Here is a 24,372-nt window from a genome sequence, read left to right as displayed (position 1 = left end):
AAAGGGTTTTGCTGTGGGGGTGGGGTGGGGAATCCAACAATTTTACTTCATGGAAAGCCTTACTGCACAGGTGAGAGGTGTTTACCACCTCATTAGGCTCTGGATCTTTTAGGGCCCCTCAACTCTTTGATGTTTCTTATCCAGGGTATCTGACGCTGGTTATTTGGTCCTCAGCTCTTGACCCTATCATATGCAGATCCCCTTCCCAAGAGAACCCCTCCCCCAAACCAAATATATGTCCCCACCCTAGGCTCCTATTGCTCATACTCAGGCATTCTCACCCATTTTCAGAAATTATGCTGGCTCCCCATATCTTTTTCTACCTTCATCCACCCTGTGTTCTCTGGCTTTCCTGGGTCCTGGAACTGCTTCCAGTTATCAAAGGCATCAAGATAAATAACAATGCTGGGAGAAGCAGAGATAGAAGCCAGGGCCCAGCAACTAAGCAATATATGGAGTCAGAAAAAGCCCAAACAGCACTATAGCATTTGTAATGAACTTGATTTATTGTTAGAATTGGAGGCTCTGTTACAGCAGCTGGGAACTATAGCAGTGAAGTGTGGGGAGGAGCAGAGCACAGCAGTATGGGGAGGGTGGGAGCTAGAAGAACACAGGCCGGCTCATTTTGGTTTCCACACAGTCATTTGGCAGAGAAGCCGAGCCCTGACGAGCGTCTGGATCTCAGTCTGCAGTGGTCTAGCATGGCTGCTCATTGGCTTGCTTGGGGTGAGGTTCTCTCCTGGGGTGGTATTTTCGGCCTGTTTTCATCTCACTCAGTAGGAGTTAAGCTTTAGCTCAGCTTCCTCTCCCCGCTCCTTCCTCCCTCTCATTTTTCCCAAGTCCTCTAGCATGGCCTCCACCTCCCAGATCCTCTGTCCAAGAATTTGGGGCTGGAAAGGCAGCCAGTATTCCCATTTCAGCTGCAGGATGGCACAGTGGAATGTTGGGGGAGTCACACATTGCTGGGGTGTCAAATGTTGGGATGTCAGGCAGTGGCTTATTTTTAACCCATTACATACCAGGCCACAGCAGATGACCACATGCAGAGAAGCCAAGCAGGGGATGAGAAGGGATCAGGATAATTGGAATGGGTGGGTGAAAACTTCACAAGGTCAGGGAACTTGGAAGAATTCTGGGATTGGGGTTGGGCTCTCTTTGTCCCTTGTGCTGCCCAGTAGGCCTGGTCTGGGCACAGCTCTGGGATGTGAATGGTACGAAGCAGGGGCAGGGAGGATAAGCTCCTTTCTTCAGTCTGTTGGTCAAAACAGCTTCAAGTTTTGGATTGAGACATTCAGACACAGAGGGAAGCAGGGGGGCAGTGTAGCAGCAGTGTACCCCCGGACCCCTGCTGGAACCCAGACTCTGGTGGGTAAGGGGATGGGAGATGAAGGAAAGGGTGCAGCTCTGGGCATCTCACTGACAGTATCCTGCCCCCAGGTCACATAAATTACTATTGGAAATCCTTCCTTGGGATGCTAAATAAATAGATTGAGATAAAGAGATCCCTGGGGTTGGGGATACGATCTCCCTTCATGAGGGAGGAGGTTACTCTCCGACACCCATCCTCACTCCCTACCCAATACCAGCATTTGGCAGTGCTAGGAGAGAGTGTCACTCCTGGGTCCTTAGGCATTAGATGACCTCGTATCCTAATTTTGTATTCTCCCACTATCCTATCCCTGTTACCTTTGGTTTTGAGACTCCTCTAGGGTATGGATGAGGGGGAGGAACAACCCCTCTCATTTAGCCCAACCCAAGTCCCCATAAGACATCCTGCCCACCCATCCCCTCCGCAGTTCCCATGTCCCTCGACCCCAAAGGACTCAGCAGTAGCCATTCTCTAAGGGAGCTAGGGGGGCAGATCCTTGGGGAAGGGAGAGTGGTTCTTTCAGAACTCAATCTTGCAGGCTGGGAAGGACTCATCCTGCATGACCACGGTGCTGCTGCTAGCCAAGACCAGGACGTTCAGTTGTTGCTGCTGCTCATGAGTCTGCTGATACCACTGACGAGTCACCTCTGTGTCATGAGTAGGGATCAGAGTCACCTAGGAGGGAGACAAAACATGGCTGATGTGAGAATGTGAAGGGAACTAAGTGCAGGGGATGGGGCACCTGGTGGTCCAGAAGTAGTCCCACTGCCCATACAAAGGGCTCCTTTTATGAATAGAAACTGTGTTCCCTATTGCCTGAGTAAGCTTTGGCCAGACTACCTCCTTGGCGTCTCTTGCCACTCACCTGAAGATTCTCCCCCCACTGGGCCTTGCCCTCCAGCAAGGCATCCAGCACAGCCCGGCTCGGCTCGCCATTGGTAGGGTCGTTCCCACTGACCACATAGTAGGATGCACGCACTCGACGGAAGAAGTCAAGGTCAGCAGTCTTGCCACTGCAATGATTCGGGATATAGGCGAGATCCACATATACAGGGGGGCCAGAGCCACCCTTGGAACCCAAGGCCGCTGTAGAGACAAGCCAAGACTCATTGTAGAGGGAAAGTAGAATGCTTTTGGCCACCGTCTCCATGCCTCCCTCCCACAACTGGAGCCTTTGACCAGCCACACCCAGCCCAAACCACAGTCTCTCCCACTTTTCATGGCATACTTACTTGGTCCTGTCTTGAGTCCATTGACTAGGCCTTTGGACATGGGGCTGTGTCCGTCCTTTTCCTCTGCTGGGGTAACCTGGCTTGGAGTGCTGCGTGGTCGGGGTGGAACCCGGGATGCTCGATCTGCAGGCCCTTTACCAGGGGTGGGTGAGCGTTTTCCCCGAAGATCCAGACGCCGTGCAGGAGACACTGGTTTGGCCCTGCCTGGGGCCCTGCGCCCTACTCTCCCCTGTGCCTTCTCCTTCTCTCGTAGCCTGTCTACTCTTCCAGACTCTGAGCTGAGCCCTTCGGGGTCAGCCATGCACACATCAGGGCGGGGAGGGGATGGGCGAGGGTCTGGCTGGGGGACAGGGGGTGGGTCATGGCCAGGTCTGGGATGGTGAGTTCCACTGACACCCCCAGCTTTGTCCACAGGCAGGAAGTCCCCATCTTCATCTGAGTCAAGGGCTGCCTCAGCTGTGATGGATGGACACTCTTCAGTTTCTGGCGGAACGTCAGAATCTGACTGTGAGGAGCCTGAGTCACTGGCTGACGTTGGGGGTGTCTCATCTGCCACAGGGCACGGGCCCCCTGTGGCCCCTGGGCCCCCCACCCGGCGCCGCCCTCCTCTCCCTACCAGCCGAGCTTCCTCAGTTGAGCGGTCACTGTCCTCAGTGGATCGGGGCAGAGGTGGGTTCAGGAAGGATGGGGAGAGCTCCCCGCGGTGGGGCCGGGGCTCAGCAGCACATCCCTGGGGCCCAGCCTCAGTCTCAGGGGAGACAATTCTAGGTTGGCCTCCAGAGGCCCCTCCAGGGCACAGTGGCTGCTCAGGGGAAAGCTGTGTGTCAGGCCAGGAGCTCCTCTCAGCTCCCTCAGGCCAGGCCCCACATTCCCAGGCAGGGTAGGCCTCAGCTTCTTCTTTCTCAGTCTTGGCTAGGGCAGGGCCTGGGGGTTTGGGGCTGGTTTCAGTTGGGCCATTGGTGGCACAATCCTCAGAGGAACCCTGGAAGGGGCTTGGCTTCTTGGTGGCTGCCCCTGAGCACTCCAGGCGGCAGGGCAGGGTGCCATCATCCATGTCTCCAGGCAGGCTTGGAGCCGGAGCTGGGGCCAAGTCTAGTGAAGCTGGAGGTGCTGGGCTCAGAGGTGTGAGGTCCCGGAGGCTGTGGGCAGCTGGTTCCATTCCTGGGACCAGCTCTACAGACCCCTGTTCTGCAGCCTCCAGGCCAGGAGGAAAGTGCTCAGCCACACTCGAAATCACAGGTGTGGTGGCCTCAGAGGAGGAGCCTTCAGACAGGACTGGTGAGGCAGGTTGTGGCAGACTGGAGAGGAGAGGGACCCCAGGAGAGCTGGGTGATGGGAGCTGGGGCAGTGAGGAGTCCAGGCTGGGGGCCTTGGTCACTTCTAGGTACTCATCATGCTGGGCTCTGGTGGGGGGCCCTGGAGCCGGAGCCAGAGCCAGAGCTCGGTCCCCAGAGAAGGCAAGAGAGCCACAGGGTGCTGAGCGGGGTTCAGCTGGAGAGGGCAGCTGTGGAGGAGCTGGCTGCAGTGAGGAGAAACCAAAGGCTGAAGCAGGGAAGTCCAGGCTGGGTCGGGAAGGACCCAGTTGTAAGTCTGAGGAAGGGCTGGTACGTGCCTCATTTTCAGGCCACAATGTGGGGGGCTCCGCAGGGATGGGGTGAGGAGGACTTGGGGACTGGGCCTCTTTCTCTGGCTGCTCCCGAGCCCCCTTCTCCAGCTCCAAGTCACTAGTACTGTCATCCCAGTGACCCTGGCCTGATTCCTTAGGGGATGGAGTTCTATCTGGGCTACAGCTCAGGATGTTACCATTAAGAGGGGGGCTTGGGGCTTTGCTCAGGGGGATAGGAACACGGGGGGGTACTGCAGGTGGGATGAGGGTGGGCTCCACACTTGGCCCTGGCTCAGGCTCCTGCCTGGGGGGTACAGTTGGTCCCACCAGGGCTGCATAGCTGAAGGTTGGAGTGTCAAATTGGAGGCTCTTGGGTGAGACAGGAGATGAAAGCTCCTTCTCTGCAGATGTGTTTCGGCCAGCAGCCTCCTCTTTGGTTGAGATGCGTGGGGGCCAATCCCCAGCTGCTCCAAGTAGAGGCTCCCTAGTGGGGCACGCAGGGCCAAGCCCAGTAAGCATCATCTGCTCATAGATGTCTGCGTACTGAAAGCTTCTCTCATCAGGATAGGGCGTGGGCTCTCTCTGTTCTGGCTCCGTCTCCTCGGGCTCCTCGGTGGCATGGCTCTCGCTGACCTCTGGGACCTTTGAGCTGCAGGGGCTGCTGTCAGAAGCCCCAGCCCCACCTTCGTCATCCCTTTCACCTTCAGCCTTGCGGTAGTCTTTCCCCAGGGGGGAGTATGGCCCACCTTCCAACTCAGCTGCCCCCTCTTGCACTGCAGCCACAACACTGTCATACTCAGCTGTGCCCCAGGAGAAGGGCGCAGGAGTGTGTGGCTCTGGGGCAGGTGAGGGGGGAGCTGGAGCTGGAGAGAGGGGTGCAGGGGGCAGGGGCCTGTCCTTGGGCACCCATGGTGGGATGTCAGCCAGCCATGAGGGGGTGGTGGGTTCGTTCCTCATGGGCAGCGTGGTCTTAGGCTCTGGGATAGGGCTCTCTTGTCCTGGTGCTAGAGGAACCCTCTGTCCAACCATCTCAGGTGGGGAGGATGGTGGAGAGAGAATCTCAAAAGGGGAGCGGGTCAGCTTGTCTTCTTCCTCTGGTGGCAGCCCAACTGGTGACTCAGCAAGCCAGCGTTCCACCTCCAGCCCCTTCTGTGGTGAGGACTCCTGGAAATCCTTGAAGTCTGAGGCCCAGGGACTCTGGGGTGTGTGCTCCAAGGGGGGCACTTTTTGCTCATCATCTGGCCCCTCATCGAGGAAAGTGCTCTCCCGCTCTTCTGTGTACCGTGGCCGGGCCCCCTGGCCACCTAGCTCATGAGGGAACCAAACTTTCCGCTCACAGCTCAGCTCCCTCCAGTATGTGTCCTGTTCCAGGGCCATATCCTCTCTGCCCCTCCAGTACCTGTCCTCCTGCTCAGGAGATGTGTCCTCCCATGTCCGGGCAGGCTCTTTCTGTTCTCCAAATGGCTCCCCTCTGGTTGGAGATGTTTCTTTCCACTCCTGGACCACATCCTGCTCCTTGCAGGTCTTTTCTTCCTGCTCCTGGGCCTTGTCCTCCTGCACTGGGCTCTCTTCCAGCTCCAGAGCTTTGGTCTTCTCTAGCAGAGCTTCTTCCTTCTGTTCCACGGCCTCGACTTTTTCTGGAGATTTTTCCTCTAGGATCTTCTGTGTTGTCATGGTTTTATCCTCCTGCACTGGGCTTTCCTGCTCCTGAGTTTTTTCTTCCAGAGCCTTATCTTTCTGTTTAACAGACTCATTGTTTTGTTCCAGGGCCTCATCCTTTTGTCCTAAGGCCCAATATTTTTGTTCTAAGGCCTGATCCTTCTTTTCCAAGGCCTTGTCCTTCTGTTCCTGGACCTTACCTTTTTGTTCTAAGTCCATATCTTTTTGTTCCTCGACCTTGTCCTTCTGTTCAGGGGCTGTGTCTGTCTGTTCTAAGGCTTTGCCCTTCAGTTCAGGAACCTGGTCCTCTGGAGCCTTGTCTTTATGTTCAAAGTCTCTGACTTTTTGTTCTAAGGTTTGATCTTTCTCTTCAGGGACTTTGTCCTCCTGTTCCAGGGCCTTATCTTTTGGTTCTAAGTCTCTGTCTTTTGGTTCTAAGTCTCTGTCTTTTGGTTCTAAGTTTCTGTCTTTTTGTTCTAAGTCTTTGTCTTTTGGTTCTAAGTTTCTGTCTTTTTGTTCTAAGTCTTTGTCTTTTGGTTCCAGGGCTGTGTCCCTTTGTTCTAAGTCTCTGCCTTTTTGTTCTAAAGCCTTAGCCTGCTGTTCCACAGCCTTGTTCTTTTCTTCCAGAGCCTCATCTTTCTGATCAACGGCTGTATCCTTCTGCTCTATGACAATATCCTTCTGCTCTAGAGTTTTGTCCTTCTGCTGTAGGACTTCATCCTTTGGCTCAGGTCCCTTGTCCTTCTGCTCTGGTGTTCTGTCTTTCAACTCTGGAATTTTACCTTCCCTCTCCATGGCAATGTCCTCCATGGCAGGGCTTGGCAAAGACTCAGGACTCTTGGTGAGGGAGCTATCAGGTGTCAGAATATGTTCACCAGGGCTTGTGATCTCTCCAGGTGAGTGCTTCCCATCTCCTAACAGTGTAGAGTCAGAGAAGGAGCTGGCAGGTAATTTTCCTTCAGGGCTCTCATCTGTGATGTCTGCCTGTGCAGAGTATCCTGTGATCCCACCTGTGGGAGGTGACACTGTGGCTGCATGGTGTTCTGGAATAGACACCGGGGCTATCTGGTGAGAGGTGTCCTCAGCTTGCATCAGAGGCCCCTTTTCTTCCTTTCCAAGGCTTAGTTCCCCAAACTGGAGGGTGCCAAGACTTTCTGGAGACAGCTGCTTAGAAGAGATATCCAGAGAGGTCTCCTTGCTAGGACTTTCTTCTGAGAGAGAAAGAGACCTGGTATCTTCTGGAGATACTTCTGGCCAAAGGTCTTTGGGTAGCTGCTGCTCTGTTAGGACACAGGGAGACTTGGGGATGGCTTCTTGGTTGGCAGTGTCTGGGGAGACCACGCTGAGGACAGAAAGAGACTCTGCATCTTCAGGGGAGAGGCCTCGGTCAGGAAATTGGAGCACCTCATCTTTCTGAGGTTCGCCAGGTTCTTGGAGTGATGTTCTCAAATCTCTGGGAAGGGCTTCTGTTCCCAGGATTGGGCCTGTGGTTTCTCCTGCCTCCGCAGTCTCAAAGACTATTGCTTTGTCGTTTTCTGGCAACAGTTGGATGGTGCAGCCTATATGTCTCCCAACAATGCTGATGGGCGCTTCCTGGGCCTGGGGGCTCCTGGGAGGAGACACCTTTCCCTCCTCCTCTAGTGTGCCCTCTTCAGGCCCTGGCTTGACTGTTTCCTCTGCAGCATCTTCCTTGCCCACACCTGGTGTATGCTTAGTGTCTTCCAAGGAGCCTGCTTCCTGAAAGTCTTGGGGCTCAGACTTTTCTTCCACTGGAGACTGATGAAATGGTGTGTGGGTGGCACTGGGTGGGCCAGATGGTGGAGGAGAGGCCATCTTCACTGTGCTGTCATCAGGGCTGAGGCAGCGCTCCTCCACTTCTCCGAGGGCTGGTTCCCCTGGATGTAGGATGTGCCCAGGGGCACCAAGCATCGGGGTTCCATATTGACTGTGAAGTTTCTCAGACATTTCTACATTTGCAGTCTCCTCTTCCTCTTCCACTGCTCTCTCTCCAGGCAAGCCTTTCCCTGCAATCTCTCCTCTCTTCTCTGACTCCCCAGTCACAGAGAAATCCTCATAGGGTGGTGATTTGAAGCCCTTGTCTTCTTCCAGTGAGGAGGTGGGTGAGATGGTACCAGCTGATGGCACGTAGTCCAAGCCTTGAGTGGCTTCAGTGCGGGATGAGGGGATGCTTGTGACTGTGTCAAGCAGCAGGGAGCTCTTGCCTGTCTCCTCAGTCTGGGGAGCTGTAAGTGAAGCTACTGACTGGTCCTCAGCCACAGATGTGGCAAAGGAAGAAAGCTTGTCACACTCAGTGATTGAGGTGGCTGAGGACACATGCTCCTCTTCAGCCAAAGGAGCAGCTACCACATTGGGGGGGTAGGTGAGTTCAGTCTCTGGTGCTCCATAGCCTTTGCTGGAGGTGGCAGGAATAGCACTGTCTGCAGGCTGGCTAGCCTCAAAGAGGCCAGGACCCTCAGGCCCAGGGAGGTCATAGGTACTTGTAGGAAATCTAGGTGGAGCTGGGCGCTCCTCTGGCTCATCATGGATCTCCTCATCTGAGATAGTCTGCTCGGTCTCTGAATAGCCAGGGATTGTCTCATCCTGGATGTAAGAGACGTGTTCAGTGGCTCCTGCAGGTGTGGCCAGGCTGCTTAGGAATGATGAGGTCTCCTTCTCAGGGACCTTGCCATGGAGTCCCAGATCCTGGCCCCTGAGAGTCTCCTTGCCTCTTGGAGTTACCTTCAAGGCTTCCTGCATATGTTTTTGGTAAAAACTCTCAGCCTTTGTCTCTTCCTCTTCCTCATCTGAAGGGTGTAACTCCTCCATTTCTTCTAACTCAGCCTTCTCTATCACATCCTCCTTTACCTCAGGCTCACTTTCCTCTCTGGCTTCTGTTCTATCAGGAAGCCTCTCTGCTTCCTTCTGCTGCTTTTCCTCCCAGGTATCTTTCTCTTCCTCTGCTTCAGCACCAGATTCTGGGCCTCTATCCTTGCTATCTTGTTCCTCAAGGATGTCTGGGGTAGCCTCTTTCTCCTTCACCACAGGCTCTTCTTGTTCCAGCCCTGGGACAGAGGGTGGTGTCCCCTGGGCAGCTGTGCTTGGGAGTCCTTCCTCCACAGTGTCTGGAGGGAGTGGTTTCTCTTCTAGTCCTATGTCCCTTTGTTCAGCCAGCAACTCCCTCTCCTCACGCTTCATCTCCTCAAAGTCCTGTGTGAGATCCTCTGGTGATGACAGGGCCAGCTCCCCGTGCTCACTGACTGTTGAGACTGGTACAGCTCCCTTCTGGGCTGGGGGTGTCCGGGGCTCAGAGGACAGCTCCTTCTCCCCACGGGCAGCCCGGCTCTTGTCCGTCTTGACTCTGCCAGGGGCCTTGGCTTTGTAGAGTGTCTTACGTACCTCAGGGGTAAAGGGCTTCAGGTCTGACTTGGAAATCTTCTTGACCTCAACTTTGGTATCTTTCCTCTTCTCCTCCTTCTTGGCATCCTTCTTCTCCTCCTTCCTTCCTTCATCTTTCTTGAGCTCCTTCCTCTCCTTCTTGATCTCTTTTTTCTCTTTGTCTTTTTTCTCTTCTAGCTTTGATATCTTTTCTTTTAGGTGCTTCTTCCCCACCTTGTCTTTGATCAGCTTTCGCTTCTCTGCCTTCAATGCCTCACTCGACTCTGTCTTCACCCTCTCAGGCTTGGCAGGCTTCTCTGGGGGCTTCTCAGATGACTCTTTTACCTTCTTCTCTGTCTTGGCTAACTCTTTGGCCAGTTCTGAGCGGGCCTCCTTGGCTCCCTCTTCGGCCACCTCCTCCCGTTTGGCCAGCTTACTCACAGCTGTCTTGGTAGTGGCCTTGAGGCTCTCCTTGCTGTCAGCCCGCTGTTTGATTTTGCTGGGTTTGAGGTTGGCAGGCACAGCCCCCGCAGCCAGGTCCTTCTGTGTGGCCACAGGGTAGCGCAGGAAGTCCAGGTGCCGAAGCTTTTCCAGGCCCTCCAAAATCTTGTTTTGGGGAGCATTCCCTGGAAAAAGCACACGCACAATCTTCTCAGTGGGGTTGGCTGGTAGCCAGACCACCAGAGCAGTGATAGAGGTCAGATAGGGCACTGAGATCTCAGCCTCCTTTCCATTAGCCAGCACAATGCCTGTCTTAGCTTTACTGTTGCCTGCCCACTTTTGCATGAGGAACTGCATCTCCTTGCTGTCCTTGACAGGGTTGAGGACATACATGTCCAGCCGGCCCACACCCATCTTGTGGAAGAGGGTCAGTGGCTCAATGGTGTTGCTGACCACACGGTACAGAGGCTCAGCCTGGATGCCCAGACGGTTTAGGTGCTGCAGAGTGAGGCAGGCCTCCTCAATGCTGCGCTTGGCCTTCCGGGAGGCATCAGGCAGCCGCAGCTTATCGGGCACATTGAAGAAGACAACTCCAAGCTCGGGGGAAATGAGGTTCTTCACCCAGTCGCTGTAGCTGCTAGAGCCTTGGGACTGCTCCTCCTCCAGTTCTGCCACTTTGCGCTGCAGGAGTCCATTGATGCCTGGCAGGTTGTCTGCCCCGATGTGTGTGAGCAGCACCGAGTCAATGCGGTCCAGGTGCCGTACCAGCTTCCAGAAGCAGGACTTGCGATCAGAGCCACCATCCACCAGGATGTTGAAACCATTAACGGCAAAGAGGGCAGAGTCCCCACGGCCACCAGGGAAGATGTAGCAGCAAGGCTTGGAGAGCTTGAGGAAGCCCCCTGAAGTGGGGGGCTCTAGCAGGTCAAAGGGGGATGGCACATCCACAGTCTCAGAGACGTACTCAGAGAACTCAGCCACGCCATCCATGGTGGGCAGCGTGGGCTCAGGGTTTAGCCGGAGGTGCAGGGTCTCTTGGGAACTGGATAGTCCCAGGTGGCTCCAATCACCCTCCCCTAAACAGGACACGGTGAGGAAGGCCTGGATCCCAGGGTCTCTATTGCTGAGCAATTGGGCAATCTAGAGGAATGGGAGATAGAAGGCTGATCAGGTCACAATGGGGTTGTCTTAACCCGACTCAGATGCGATCTTACATCAGCAGTATGATGTTAACCCTACATCTGATCATCAGTATGATGATCAGATGTTAACCCTACCTCTCTCTGAGGTGATCTCCTACCTTTCTGCCAGGGCCTCCAATGGTCAAGCAATATGAGATTTTCCCTTCCTTAGATCCTTCCCCGCAGCTCTAGTCCTACCCCATGTTCCGTTCCACTCAGACACTCAGACATGGAACTTACCTCTGGATTGTGAAGGACCTGGGCAAAGTTTTGATAGGAGTAGGTGCCACTCTGTAGGATGAGATCTCCCCCAGGCTCTAAACTTTGCCCACTCAAGATCAGTAGTTTGTGAGCTGATGGGCTGCTAAGGAGATGGTGAACCTAGAATGGAAGGAGGGGAGTGGTCATAGACGTGGGAAACCCAGGGAAGGGTACTGACTGTTGCTGGTCCCCTCTCAGTACTGCAAGGACATGTTCCCCACTGGTAGCCCCACAACACCTCCAGAGTGGAGCTAGGGATTGTAAGGTAGCTTAGATGGCAGAGAGGATAGTTCGAAGCCAAGTCCAGGAATTCTTGACCTTACGGCAGTAGCACTGGCCAGGGTGGGTTACAGCACTTTCAGCAGGCCCTCGTGGCAAGGCACAGGCCCTGGCCTTACCTCAGAGCTGATGCTGTTGGCACTGGGGTTTACCAGGATGATGGTCTCTAGGATCTCACTCTGGTGGCAGAGGGTCCTTTGGCCTGAGGGAGAGATGCAGGAATTTGTATTGAAGAGAGTGAGTATAGACTAAGATGGAGAGGCATTGTACGGGGCAGGAGAGGAAAGAATGAACTATCAGAAAGTGGGGCTTAGGGGAAAGAGAAGCCTGGCTTACCTAGATCCTGCCACTTTGGATACTGCTGAGTAAAGTCTGGGGACTGGCTCCTCTAGCCCTTCCCTTTCAGGGTTTCCTCATCCTCTCTCCCACACTGGCTATCTTCACTCTCCCTTCATCTGCCACACCCTCTGCCTGCCCAGTGCCCCACCCCCTCCGCCTGGAACTCCTGCCTCAGACTGCTGTGTTGACAAGAAGCTTTTGTCCCTCTGGAGCACTAAGCTCCTGGTGCTGCCTGGGGATGGGGGGCTCAGCTGGAGGGAGGGCTCCTGGGAGGATGATCCTCACTTAGCTCTCTCCTCACTAGCTTGCCTCTGCCCTGGGCTTTTGTGCCAGCAGAATGCCTGGAAATAAGGAGATGGGTGCTTCTGTGCAGTGTCTACAGACTCTCCATCCTCCTTTCCAATCCCCATCCAAGGCCAGAATTCCCCTTCCAAAAGACTCAGAGAAGTCTGCATTATCTAAACCCTTAGGGTTTTACAATTCAAAGAGTAAAAATAGGACTATAACTTCTTCTGTTCTCTGGTTGCTCAGAGGCCATGCCTGCACTCACAAACATGCACACAATCAAACTGTTCCCACCGCCAAAGGTTTCACAACTCCCTTTCCCACCTCACCAGAGAGGCCTGGTTCACTACCCCACAACCTATCCCTTATGAACAGTTTCTCCTCTCATCCTTGCCCCTCTCCTATGGGCCTTCTGCCATGGAGAGGGGAGTTAGGAGTTCACAAACAAGAAACAAATAAGGAAGGAGAGATTCAGAGTATTCCCCAGGCCACAGAGAAAGATAAAACATCCTCAAATCCCCTATCTACTTCCCTTCTCCAGAGTCACATGGAACACCAAGCAAGGCAGCAAAGAAAGTGTCAGGTCAGACAGAAGTAGGATGCTGCTATCCCCCTTCCCAGTTGCAGCATACACTAGAGTTACCTTATAAACAGAGAGTTGAACAGATGGCCTGGGGAGTGGGCTGTCTGGAGGATATTGGTGGGAGGGCTCATAATCTGTCCCCTAGACCCTCTTCTGTGACCCAGCTCTTTCCTTTTTCTGGGGCTCAGACAAGAGGAGCCTGGGGCCAGGGCCTTTGTTAAGAGGAAGAGCCATGGTGCCAGGATCAGGCGGATCTGGCAGCACAGGGCTGCAGTTGCAGCTGCGGGGAAAATGAACCATAGATGGTGTCAGAAGAACAAACCCCATACAGGGTGGGTGGGGCCCAAGAGGAGTTCAAGGGTTCTCTTCTATTAACTTGGGAATTGTGGGAAGCTTTGAGGTCAGTTCAGAGGATGAGAACCACCTCCGAGACAGGCAGGGGCAGGGCTTGGGCAGGTGAGGGATATCAAGGTTCAGGCAGCAGCTAGCCCTAAGTGGTTCAGATTTAGAAGGGCAATTCCTACCTCCCACCCCCAAACCACCAAAGACACACAAGGTCACACATTTGAGTTAGGAGGGTCAGAAAGAGAAATATCTGTGGTACAGACTGATTTGCTTTCTATCCACCATTCCCCCTCCCCCAGTCCACCATTCCTGACAGTTCCTGGTTTATAACCACTAGACTTCTCTGATTCCAGTTCCTGTCTTGGTGCAAGACCCTGTCCCTCACTCACATGGCTCTCCAGTTCTGACTGGCAACTACATGGTTTATATCCTGCGCCCCTCCTTTTCAGGCCTGGGAGAAAGCCCTGTTTCTCTCTTCTGCTCCCCAGCAATCACACTGAAGGGAATTGACTTATTTTTCCTTTTTGTTTGGAGAGGACTTCTTGTGAGGCTGGTGATGGAGTAGGGAATAGGCTGCTGGAGCTGAGGCTGAGCCGGCAGGAGGGCAGGTGTCTCCGCAGTGAGGCAGAAGGGGGGGTGCCTCTCTGGCAGCTGCAGTATGCCGCAGTGTGTGAGTGTATGTGAGTGTGCGCGCTGAGCTCAGGCTCCAGCTCCGCCCCCACCCCCCACCCCAGCATGACAAGTCATTTTCTTGGCTGCCTCAGTTTGGGAAGGAGGAGAGAGGGGGGATGTAGAGACGGAGAAGAAACTGACTCCTCTGTTCAAGAGCCCCCATCTTGGGAAGAGAAGCAGAGATGAGGTAGGGGTGGAGCTGAGACTGGGAACCTGTGGGGCTGACAAGACTGGGAATGCAGGGCAGCAGCTGGGGAGAGAGTGCTCTCAATCTCCAGAGTGGCCTCTCAATCTCCGGATGGAGCCAGAAAGGGGGGGCTTAGAGTCCCAGTCTCAAGCTAGTCACAGGGAATGGGGTGCAGGGAGCCCACTGCAAATAGACTGGTCTGTGAAGAGGCGCGTGCCACGTCTTAATGACCCTTTCCTCCCTTCTTTTCCATAGTATCTCCCACCTTCCCTTACTTGGCAAAAACTCGCTAACCCGCTCACCCCCAGCATAGGAGCAGCTGAGCAGTCTAGCAGCTGACACCCAGAGACCCTCCCATTAGGTGCATTCCTATAACATGTGCCTTTCCCTCAGATTCTTCTGCCCCTGCCCAAAAACATAGCCCTGAAACTCTTCCAGTGCCCCAGGCTGCCAGGCAGAGCCAATGACACCACCCTCTGCTGCTGTCTCTGGGCTGATGTCTCCCAGCCCAGCCCAGCCTGAGAGGAGGATGGTCCCAGTCCCAGTCCCACTGGCCTTCGCCTGGTTCTGGTCCAGGCTGGCCCCATAGCCAGTAATGTTCATCTTCTGTCTCCGATCCCCTCCCCTGCCCACCCCGCTGAGCTAGTTCCAGACACATCAGATTAGGTATAAACTCCTATCACCTTACCCCCATCCCACCTCCCTATCACGGCATCCCCCACCCCTCATGCCAAGGCCTTCGGTTCCATTTAGTTCTTACCCTGGGTTGTGGGAGGGAGCCCCTCATGGAGGCTGCAGCTCCGGCCTCAGCCGGCAGCTTCAGGGAAGAGTCTGCGGCACTTGGGGTGGGAGGGGGGGGCGCTTGATGAGGAGGGCGGTGCCAGGGCGGGGAAGAGGGGCTGGTCCATGACGAGGCACTGGAGATTTAACTGTTTCTTTGCCTTCACAATGTCAGTGCTCTGGTGCTTCTGCTAGACTCGAGGGAGCTGAGGAGTTGGCTAGCAGCTCAAAGAGCCAAGGTGGTCTTCAATGGCCCACAGGGCCCTTCTCCTCTAACCCTGCTTAGTCAGGAAATTCTCTTTTAGCATCAGCCAAAAGACCAAAGCCCTGTGCTACGGCACATTGCAGGGATACAGGAGGTCTGGTTGCCCGCCCTCCCTCTTCTCTCAGGAACCATCTGCTGCCTCTCCCTTCAGACCCAGGGAAAGACCTTCAGTCCCTGGAGGAACAGGAGACAAAGAGGCTGGGGGCCTGAAGACATGGGGTAGGAGTGAGGGGACTGCTTGAGATGGGAATGGGAGTTGCACTGAGCTCTGCCGGCTTCTGAGCCACAGCTGCAGAAACCAGGGGAGGGCAGAAATAAGTCTCATTTTAGGTTGGAGGGTAGTTTGAAATTCTGGAGTGGACACATGGTCTCTAGCCCGTCTGGGGTGGGGCACAGGGACCCTGGGAGCTGCATGCAATTCTGTGCCAAAGCACCACAGCAGAGTAACCACATAGGCACTGATACTTGGAATTCTTGGGTCATCTGGTATGAAGAGGCAGTCTCTGAAGAGGCAGGGCACTTTCTGCCTTTCAGTGAAAGAATTAACAGAGACCAAGGAGGATCACTAGGGCCCTAGGCCTAAGCAAGATTTTCTTACTGTAGGCCAATTATTAAATGACCTATAGTTAACATAAAGTATTAACATTAAGAACTCTTTGGATTAAAAAAAATTTATAATGACTTTGTAGGGTGTTGGGTCCCTGTTCTCTCCTTGAATCTACACTTTGCTATGTCTCTTTGATGTCTCTGTCTTATACCATCTTAATCCTTCTAATATTGACCCTGTTTCCCTTAGTCTCGACCTCTGTCTCAGATTTAGTAACGTGCTCTAGGACTCAAAGGGAGGATCTGGAGAGCTCTAGCACTCAGTTCCAACCGGCCGATGCTCAAGCTCCCTCATAGTGCTTCTCTGCCCTCTTGCCTTCCCTCAACTCTAGCCAGTCCTGGCTAACTCCTGTGCCTTCCTCACGTTGACATCCACCCACTGATATCCCAGCACCAGCCCCACCCTTGCCCCAGGCTGCCAAGAGCTGCTTCTGAAGGTCAGAGAAGCCAAAATAGTTTCTGCTCTCAGCATCCCCCATCCCCCCTTAACTGCCGCCGGAGGAGAGGAGGAGCTGAGTCACACTACTGGGGGGGGGGGGGCGGTTGAGGGGGAGGGTGGTTGGGGGCGGGGGAGAACAGAGTGGGAGGAATCCTTGCTCACATCCGGGGATGCAAAGCAGCAACATGGCAACAGCCCCATTTGGATAGAGGAGGCCATCTGCAGAGATACACAACACAAACCAGGCTGAGTTCCGAGCACCACAAAAGGAAAACACTCCCTTCTGCAATTTCGTAGTTCTTATTTCATCCTACCTCAAACCTTCTATCTCCTCTTTGCTTTCTAGGGCTCTCTGGAGTGTGCTAAGAGGGAAACTTGAGTAGACATTTGGCTGGAGAACAAAATAAAATTTCCCAGCCCAATGCAGAGCCCACCCTTATTCTCAGATGCTACCCCCAAGGGCCACACCCTGGGCATGGTTCCAACTCACAGTGGAGTTTTCCTTCAGCCCTCACCCTCTGAACAGCCACCCACCACAATCAACCCTCCCCCGCTCTGTTCCTGGGCTTTGCTGCAATGAAATGGTGAGATGCCAAAGAAGAGAGAGATGCCGGCGCTCAGACAAAGTGAGATCAGAAGTCCTGCATTTGAGATCTGACTCTACCATTTACTAATCATGCTGTTAAACAAGCCACTTAACCTCTCTGCAAGCTTGCTTCCTGAACTATAAAATGAATATAATATTAGTATCATCCTCCAATAATGCTGTGAGGAATGAATGGCATAAAAGATGAAAAAGTGCTTCATTCCTAGAATCTTAAACCTACAATGCAAAATTTTGCCACTGGAAGTCTGTCTCCCTTTTGTGGAAGATTTATGAGAGGTCACCTGGGAGGATCAGGGAAATCCTAAATCAGAATCTCAGACCAGACCAACTCTAGAGTACCCTTAGTTCCCAGATAAATCCAGAACTGGAGGTGCCTGCAGGAAGGAACTTCAAATACCATTCATGTCCCTGCTTTCTCATTTCAGACAACAATGCAATCCCCAGTTGTAGGGGCCAAAGAGCTGCTGTATTACTTCAGAATGGCTTTCACGTTTGCAGAAGTAACAGAACTAGCACTTCCTAAGCACATCAGTGGTAATGGAGAGTCAGACAGAAGGCCTCCAAACTGGTCCTTCAGCCTGTGTTTTTTACAGTCCTAGAATATCAATCATGAATTATAAATGATGAAGCCCTCTCCCTTTCCTATAGGTGCCCACATAGTAGAAGTATCAGAATGTTATTTAAGCTCAGTTTTCTGAAATCCTAATTGTTTCTGGGTGTGTTTTATAATGCTTGGAAGCTCCAGACTTTTTGCAGGGGTTAGAAAGAAGGGCTCCAAGTCACAATTGGAAACTACCTGGTGCAAAATTCACCTTGGAAAGCCTTTACCAGATTTGACCACTAGAAGGAGCTGGGCCACTGAGTCTCCATCAGCAGGTTCCTCCTTTTCTATGTTATGTGAAGGTGTGAAGGGGGTGGGTGGCTAGGAATGATTGCACTCTCCCTGACATTGTAGGATACATTTTTGTCCCCTTTCTCAGCATTTTGGCCAAGGCTTGAGGAGAGGTGAGGGGGATGGTGGCCCAGCCTGTGGGGTGAGCAGAAAGGATTAAGTCATAAGGTACTAGAGTATTCCCTTGAGCCCATCCCAGCAGTCTGGTTCCCTTTGCCGCCCCACTAAATGGGAGGCTGAAGGGAGGCGCAGTGTCTGCAGCTTCTCTGAGCTGACTTTTGTTTGTGGGGACAGCTGAAAGACGAGCCAGCAGGGGTGGGGCTGTGGCTGTCTTGAGCCATGTGGATTTTTCCAGGAAATTCTCCAGGGACAGAGACAGGCCACCATGAAAATGTCCAAACCTAAAAAAACCCAGTGCACTAAAGTAAGCCCTGATCTTGGGTGTAGGCCCTAAGTCCCTTGAGGACACTATGGCAAAACTCTTTGACTGAAAAGATCTAGTAGGTGTTTATATATCAGTGCTTGTTTCTGAGAGGTCCCTGAGAATAACTATGCGTCTCCCTATAAGCCTCTTCCCAAGCATCTCCGCATCTTAATCGGAAGAATGGCTAAGTATTTTGGTTTAAGTTCTGTTCATTCTTAGATCATTCCAGAAAGCAGCCTACTCTTAAGTCTCTGTGGCCAAAAGGACAAGGTTAGAAAATTCAGTGTGAATTATTAACATCAGCAGATTCTCCCCAAACTTCAATTCAATCATTAATTTCATCTGCTGTCATCCCCTTATCCAGCCTTGTGCCAAAGCTCCTAGGAGTTATAAGTGGTAAAACTTGATTTTCAATCATCAGTGCTAACGGAGGAAGCCAGGACATTAGTAATTCTAAACAGAAGGCAATCTCAAAACAGTGAGTGGCTAGCTCACAGGAAGCCAGTCACGTATGCCAGCTTCACATTTTTTAAACGCTGCAAACATTCCTAGGATAATGGAGCATTAATCATATTAACCCTGTCTTCTCTCTCCACGAGCATCTCTAGAGGAGTCAGTGATCAGCAAAATGACCAAAGATGTGGCAGTTAGCAAGAGGAGCAGAAAGAGAAGGGGAGGTGACTATCTACTATACTGGATAATTGAGAATTATCTGTATGAGATATGAATTCAGTCATTTGGTGGCAGTCACTGTTGAGTTGGATGGGTTTTGTATTCCATAAAGGCACTGACACATGGATTGGTGTGTCTACATTTACCAATAATATGACCAGATGCCTAGCATCTTTTATAATGGGATATAGGGCTTTCTGCAGTCTTCCTATAGATACTGTCATGGAATGATAGCTCCTAAAATATTATTTTCTCAAATCCCTGACCCATTTCTCCCACCCAGCAGAATGGGAAACTGTATCCTGTGAACTTTGATCTCAGAGCCAAACCTTAGAGTGTGATTAGTTCTTGTAGCGGTAAATTTAGGAAACCATGCTTCCACCCTGGATTTGATAGTGCTTATTAGCCTTTGGTACCAGGTTTCTGCTCTGCTCTGGAGATCTGTTGGCTGAGCTAAAGAGGAACCAGAAACTCTGAAACCTGGAGGGTAGGCTGTGCAGCCTGAGGGAAAGTGCTAAGCAAGGATATGGGAAGGTGAGTAGGGGATTCAAGGTCTCTGTAAAGGGAAGGAAGGAGACTGGGGTATACAGAAAGGGGAACACAAAAAAAGAGTGGATTTTTGCATGGGACATGACTGATCACTCAAGAGAAGTACCTCATTCTCCTAGTGCATGTCAACAGCTGGCCATAAACCACTCTATTCTCAGATAGAAATTACATTCTCCAGGCTCCCTCCACCATCATACCATCTTTCTGCGAAGTGTACTGAGTATGTGGCGATAGCCAAGGAGCTTTACAACTTTCCCCCTCAGGAGTCCCTTCCTTCTCCCCTACCCAAACCTCCCACAAGGCCAGTTCTGCCAGGGAGACTGGACCTCTGCTCTTCTATGACCAGCCCTCACCCAAAGGACTGAGGCAAATGACACTAGTCCTAACCTTTGACCTCAGAGGAGAAGTGAGCTAGGTGCCGGGTAATGAAGAGTCTCAATTGTTGGTTCAAGTCAAAGGATGATAAGTCAATGTTCCAGGAGAGAATCCCTATAAGAGAAAGAGAAACAAAGAGGGCTTTAGATAAAGTCAGAAGGGTTGGACTTAAGGGAGTACTTCCAAGCTCACAGAAGGGATAAGGAGAGGGAGGGGATAAGGACAGCTGCCATGATCAGCCTCACCCATGTCTTTAAGAAAGGTGGCAAGTGCCTATGTCTGTCTCCCATTCTGTGCCTTTCTTGGGCTTTGCCTGAACCAGAGGGAGAAGGGCAGAGTTTAGGCTAAACTTGGTCATTAATGAGTTTGAATGTAGGAATTTTCTTGCAGAGTTGCCAATTGTGATAGAAGTGATACTCAAGGGCTCATTCCCAGATACTGAGGGCTGCCTTCCCAGTCCTTACAGCTAAGTAGGATTCTAGACTCTCCTTCTATGCCCCCTTCCTTACCTCCAGCCTCCGCGGTTTGCTTCCACCGCAGGTGGCTCCGCAGCACTGCGCCACAGGCAGGCAACTGGGGAGGGAGGTGAGGACTGAGGAGCTTGTGGCCACGAAGGTCACTCTCTCAGTGCCACCGGCACTGGGAGATTTGAGATTTGTCCGCGGCCTTCAGAAAGCACCCTGTGCCCGTTCAGGGACTCTAAAGAAGAAATTGAGGTAGGGACATGGACTCTCCAGGGGATAGTGAGGACTGTCAGGACGTCTGGCCCGAGACACTGCGGGAGAGAGGGGTGTGACCAGAGGGGCCCCAGGGGCTGCAGAGCTCCCCTGCCTCAGGGAGACTGCGGAACGCCATGGGGTGTGAGAGAAGGATGGGGAAGCAAGATGTTGGCAGCTCGGGAGGATACGGACGCGTGACATGGAAGATGCAGGTGACAGGGGCTGATGATTCAGATTAACAAGGCGCGCAGATCTCAGGAAGTGCATATTAGGGATGGAGGATGCAGACGTACGCTCTGTGAGGTGAATGCAGATGGCAGAGAAGCAAGGGATAGAGGATGTCCCGAGTACAGCCAGGACAGCGGCTCACCTTGTTCAAGGTGGGCCCTTACGGCCCTCAGCTGACTCTCTGTACCGATATCGCCGATCACGATGAGCAGAGAGTGTTTCCGCAGGTCCCAGCGTGCCGCCGCCACCGGGACACCAGCCTCGCACAGCGGCTCCACAGGGTTCTGAGCTAGCGGTGAGCCGGGGCTTCGGAGCCCCAGCTCCGGACTTGTCTCCATGGCAACGCCGCGAGGCCGCCCGGGCCCAGCCTCGGTCTCCATGGAAACTCCGTAGGAGTGCTAGGCCGGCCGCGTCCACTGCAGGGACAGTGCGCGCGGTTCTTAAAGGCCGGCGGCAGGAGCCGCCCATTGGCTGCTGCCTATCAGGGGGTGGCGCACTGGCGCCGCAGGGGCGGGGTCGGGCGGGGCCGGGGCCAGGATGCTCTGGCACTGCGGTCTCGCTTGGCCTCGGGGTTGGTGGCCGCGCCCCTGAGGCCAGACTGGTTTTCTAGAGGAAGCTCCCGCTCCGACTTGGGCAGGGGTGGGGCCTCTGAGGGACCGGGTGGAGGAGAGAGTCGATTGCTTCGGCACCGGAAGAAGCTTCTAGTTAGGATGTTTCCCGGATGAGTACTGTCTGGCAATTCCGTAGCCTCGCCCCGACTGAGGGGAGCCATCTTGTCCCTCTGTGTTTCCGAGTTTGTATGGTTGTTTCCATCTGTGTCGTGTGTCTGAATTATCGTCTGGCGCTTTTTTATTTTTTTTTGTCACCACCTGCCAGGGTCCTAGATTCCGTCCTCGGTTTCCCTGTTGCCATTGCTCCAGGTCCTGGGGGTGCTCGGGAAGGCTGCGCAGTATTGGAGGGACAGAATGACCTTCCGGCCCTGAGTCCCTGGTGAGTTGTTATTCCAAAGATAGTGGTTGGCTGGTCTCCATCTCTGCTGAGTGCAGGACTCGAGTGCAATGAGCTCAGACTGCAGCAAGGGGGATTTGAATAAAACTCAGGAAACACCTTCCCAACTACGAGTAATGTGACACAGTGAGTTGGGTAACCTTGGGAGACAGTAGTATGATTTCCCCCCAGGGAATTCTCGAAAGAGAAGGGGCAATGTTTGAACCAAAGAAGAGGTTGACTCTTCCAAAACCAAAGAACCAGGGCATGAGAGAGGACAGAGAAGGCTGGCATTGTTTTATGACTGACTGGAACATCCTTGTAAAAATGGTGTGCGCTGTAAGTCTACCCTCCCTCATTCCTCAGTGTGTCCCCATCACCTACTCAGCACTCTAGCGTCTCCTTTTACCCAGGATACTGAATTATTCTGTACATGTATGTATCAGACAGAGAGCCTGTCTTTCACCCTAGGGCTACAGCAGCACTTTTTTTTTTTTGTATCCCATTTGCCTTACACTTTGGGAATGGTACAGGGTAGAAAGGAGCACAGTACCTGATTCAGCAAGACTGCCTGTGAGCCACGTTCTGATCCATCTCCTCTCTGGAGGCCCTGAGGAGGATTGGACAGTGTCTGTGTTAAGTACCTCACAGCAATCTTGGTCTCTATTGTGGAGCATGTGTTATGTACAGCAAAACAGCCAGTTCATTCTGCCATCAATTTGGACATGACCCTACCTGAAACTAATATAATGTTATATGGCAATTATAGCTCCATAAAAAAAAATTCATGGCCCTGAAAATCCTTTTTGTAGCAGAGAGGGAGAAATAAGGCAGAACAGATGGCGGCAGTACCTTACCCTATAGGACACAAGAGACAATGTTCTGCTACATCTCTGCATCACCATTTGCAGACCCAAATCTGGCCAAGAACATGGAGACATGTGCAGGCCTCCTCTTCTGCAATCGGGAAAGAGTGCCACGTGAAGGCAGAGAGCCAGAATAGATTGGAGGGAGAGGAAGGGGACAGTTTCCACAGCAACTGTAGAGATGAGGCCTTTAACTAGCATAGGGCCTCAGTATAAGGGTCAGCAGCAGTTAACCACAGGCGCTGCTTTCATCAGATCTGACAAAGAGGTTAGACAATACATCTGAATGTATAGGGAAGTATCACACACTGATCTGGTGATAGGGGCAGAAATTCAGGCCTATAATCTCAGGCCGTGCTAGAATTGGGTTTTATTAATTAGAGCTGCAAATGCAGACTATGATAAAATTGCATATATATGCTTGATGAGTATTTAGCAGGATCTTCTTTCCTGAAGGCAGACAATGTCATAGATAGATTGGTATCTCTTAATTACCTACCCTTTCCTTGGTAAATAGTATCCCAGCCATTGGGTGATGATCCCAGTATCATCATCAAATTACTGGAAAATATTTTCAAGTGTCAAATGGCATCAGCTCTGTGCAAAGTGCTCTATAAAGAAAACTATGGAGTGCTAGCATCTATGCTCCAGAATTTTGTAATGGAAGACAGAAAACGCCGGTGCACGTACATACAAGGCATAGAAAGCTGAATAAAAACATCAAAGAAATACATTTATACATGAATTGCAAAGTATATAAAAACTTATTTTGGGCCGGCCCTGTGGCTTGGTGGTTAAGTGCGTGCGCTGCAATGCTGGTGGCCCGGGTTCGGATCCCGGGTGCGCATCGAGGCACCACTTCTCGGATCCCGGGTACGCATCGAGGCACCACTTCTCCGTCCATCCTGAGGCCGAGTCCCACATACAGCAACTAGAAGGATGTGCAGCTATGACATACAACTATCTACTGGGGCTTTGGGGGGAAAAAATAAAATAAATAAAATCTTTAAAAAAAAAAAAAACTTATTTTGTGTTTAGGAATAGTGTGCTGTGGCAGAAGCCTAGTAGTGAAAGTAGCAATTCAAGGCGCTATCCAAAGAGATTATTGGGGACTTGTGATATGCATGATTGTGAGGCACATGCAGTAGTGCGTGGTGGTTATAGAGCCCACTGTAGTGTTTCATTTAACTGTTGACTCGTTGGACTGTCCAGGTGTGATCTTTTGGGAACTCTCCTATTCCGTAGTCTCTTCCACACTCTCGTAATGCAGCATTGACAGATATAGCAGTTACAACCAAGGCTTTTCAAACTATTTATGGTGAAGGACCCTTGAATTGTGGAAGCGGTCTCTAAGAATCCATCAATGAAAGAGGAGGTTAGAGGAGGTGCAAAAGGAAGGCACTATTATAGGCTCTTTTCTTGGGTGCTCACTGGAATGGGCACAAGGTAGAAGATAATATAAATCTCAAACGGTATGAAAGGTAATTATAGCCTTGGCTAGGTTTAAGCCAGGTAAAGGATTCTTAGCCCCCAGACCTCCGTCACTTCGTAATATACAGTGATAAATAACCCAATAGGTAAATTACGCACATGCTTAACAAAGTAGGAAGGGCGTCTCGGGCGTCTCTAAACTTTTTCTGAAAATAATTTTATATTTGGTATTTAAATTAAGTTATTGAAATTATCCTTATGAGAAAATCAGAACTTTATTGGAATTAATTACACTCATCTGACTTATGTGTGTGTGGGAGAGGAGGGCACCATAATCCTTTCAATGCTTGGGGTCTCCATAGAACTTAAGCCAGCTCTGATAATTCATAAAGAAAAGATACTGGCTTCTCCCTTACTTCTAGCCTGATGAATGTCATTAGTTTTTCTGGGGCTCTGAGCTCATTTGGCAGAATTCCAGCCTGCTCTGCTGGATTGCATGGTCTTATCCACCAAAATATCCGAAAGGAGCTGCATGCAGCTGAGATTCCCACCCTGTACTCAGTTCTGCTTATCAAGCATTCTTTACACAGCAAGAGGTGTGTTGGATTACAGGATTGCTGTGTCAGAGGCTTATTCTTGGCTTTTGGGGAAAATACTATGACGATAATGCATACCAACAGCCATAGGGTCACCTCTTAATATGAGCTGCTGGTTTATC

General features: G+C 52.0%; 2 protein-coding genes across 10 annotated transcripts in view; one reads left to right on the top strand and one right to left on the bottom strand.

Annotated features, from left to right (window-relative positions):
* Positions 1–484: 484 nt before the first annotated feature.
* On the bottom strand, positions 485–20,765 carry MAP1A (microtubule associated protein 1A). Of its 2 annotated transcripts, XM_014780638.2 has the most exons (7): positions 20,513–20,765; positions 19,436–19,537; positions 11,523–11,605; positions 11,104–11,244; positions 2,602–10,822; positions 2,235–2,455; positions 485–2,044 (listed from the first exon to the last, which is right to left on the bottom strand). In XM_014780638.2, the coding sequence occupies exons 1-7, from the start codon at positions 20,748–20,750 to the stop codon at positions 1,889–1,891; spliced, it is 9,162 nt and encodes a 3,053-aa protein (XP_014636124.1). In that variant the 5' UTR covers positions 20,751–20,765; the 3' UTR covers positions 485–1,888. The 2 variants fall into 2 exon arrangements, with proteins under 2 accessions (XP_014636124.1, XP_014636127.1); XM_014780641.2 differs by lacking the exon at positions 2,235–2,455.
* Positions 20,766–21,135: 370 nt separating this feature from the next.
* Positions 21,136–24,372, top strand: part of TP53BP1 (tumor protein p53 binding protein 1) — a 93,347-nt gene continuing 90,110 nt past the window's right edge. For 6 of the 8 annotated variants that reach the window (XM_087426188.1, XM_014780626.2, XM_087426222.1 and 3 more), the window contains exon 1: positions 21,138–21,360. The gene's annotated coding sequence lies outside the window, so the exon portion shown is untranslated. Of the gene's footprint in view, positions 21,361–24,372 lie in introns of all 8 variants that reach the window. The other 2 variants (XM_087426229.1, XM_087426214.1) reach the window with 2 other exon arrangements.

Source organism: Ceratotherium simum, chromosome 3, assembly GCF_057802395.1.
Source record: "Ceratotherium simum simum isolate JZ-2026a chromosome 3, ASM5780239v1, whole genome shotgun sequence".
Lineage (NCBI taxonomy): Eukaryota > Metazoa > Chordata > Mammalia > Perissodactyla > Rhinocerotidae > Ceratotherium > Ceratotherium simum.
This window is presented reverse-complemented; position numbering and strand designations above follow the sequence as displayed.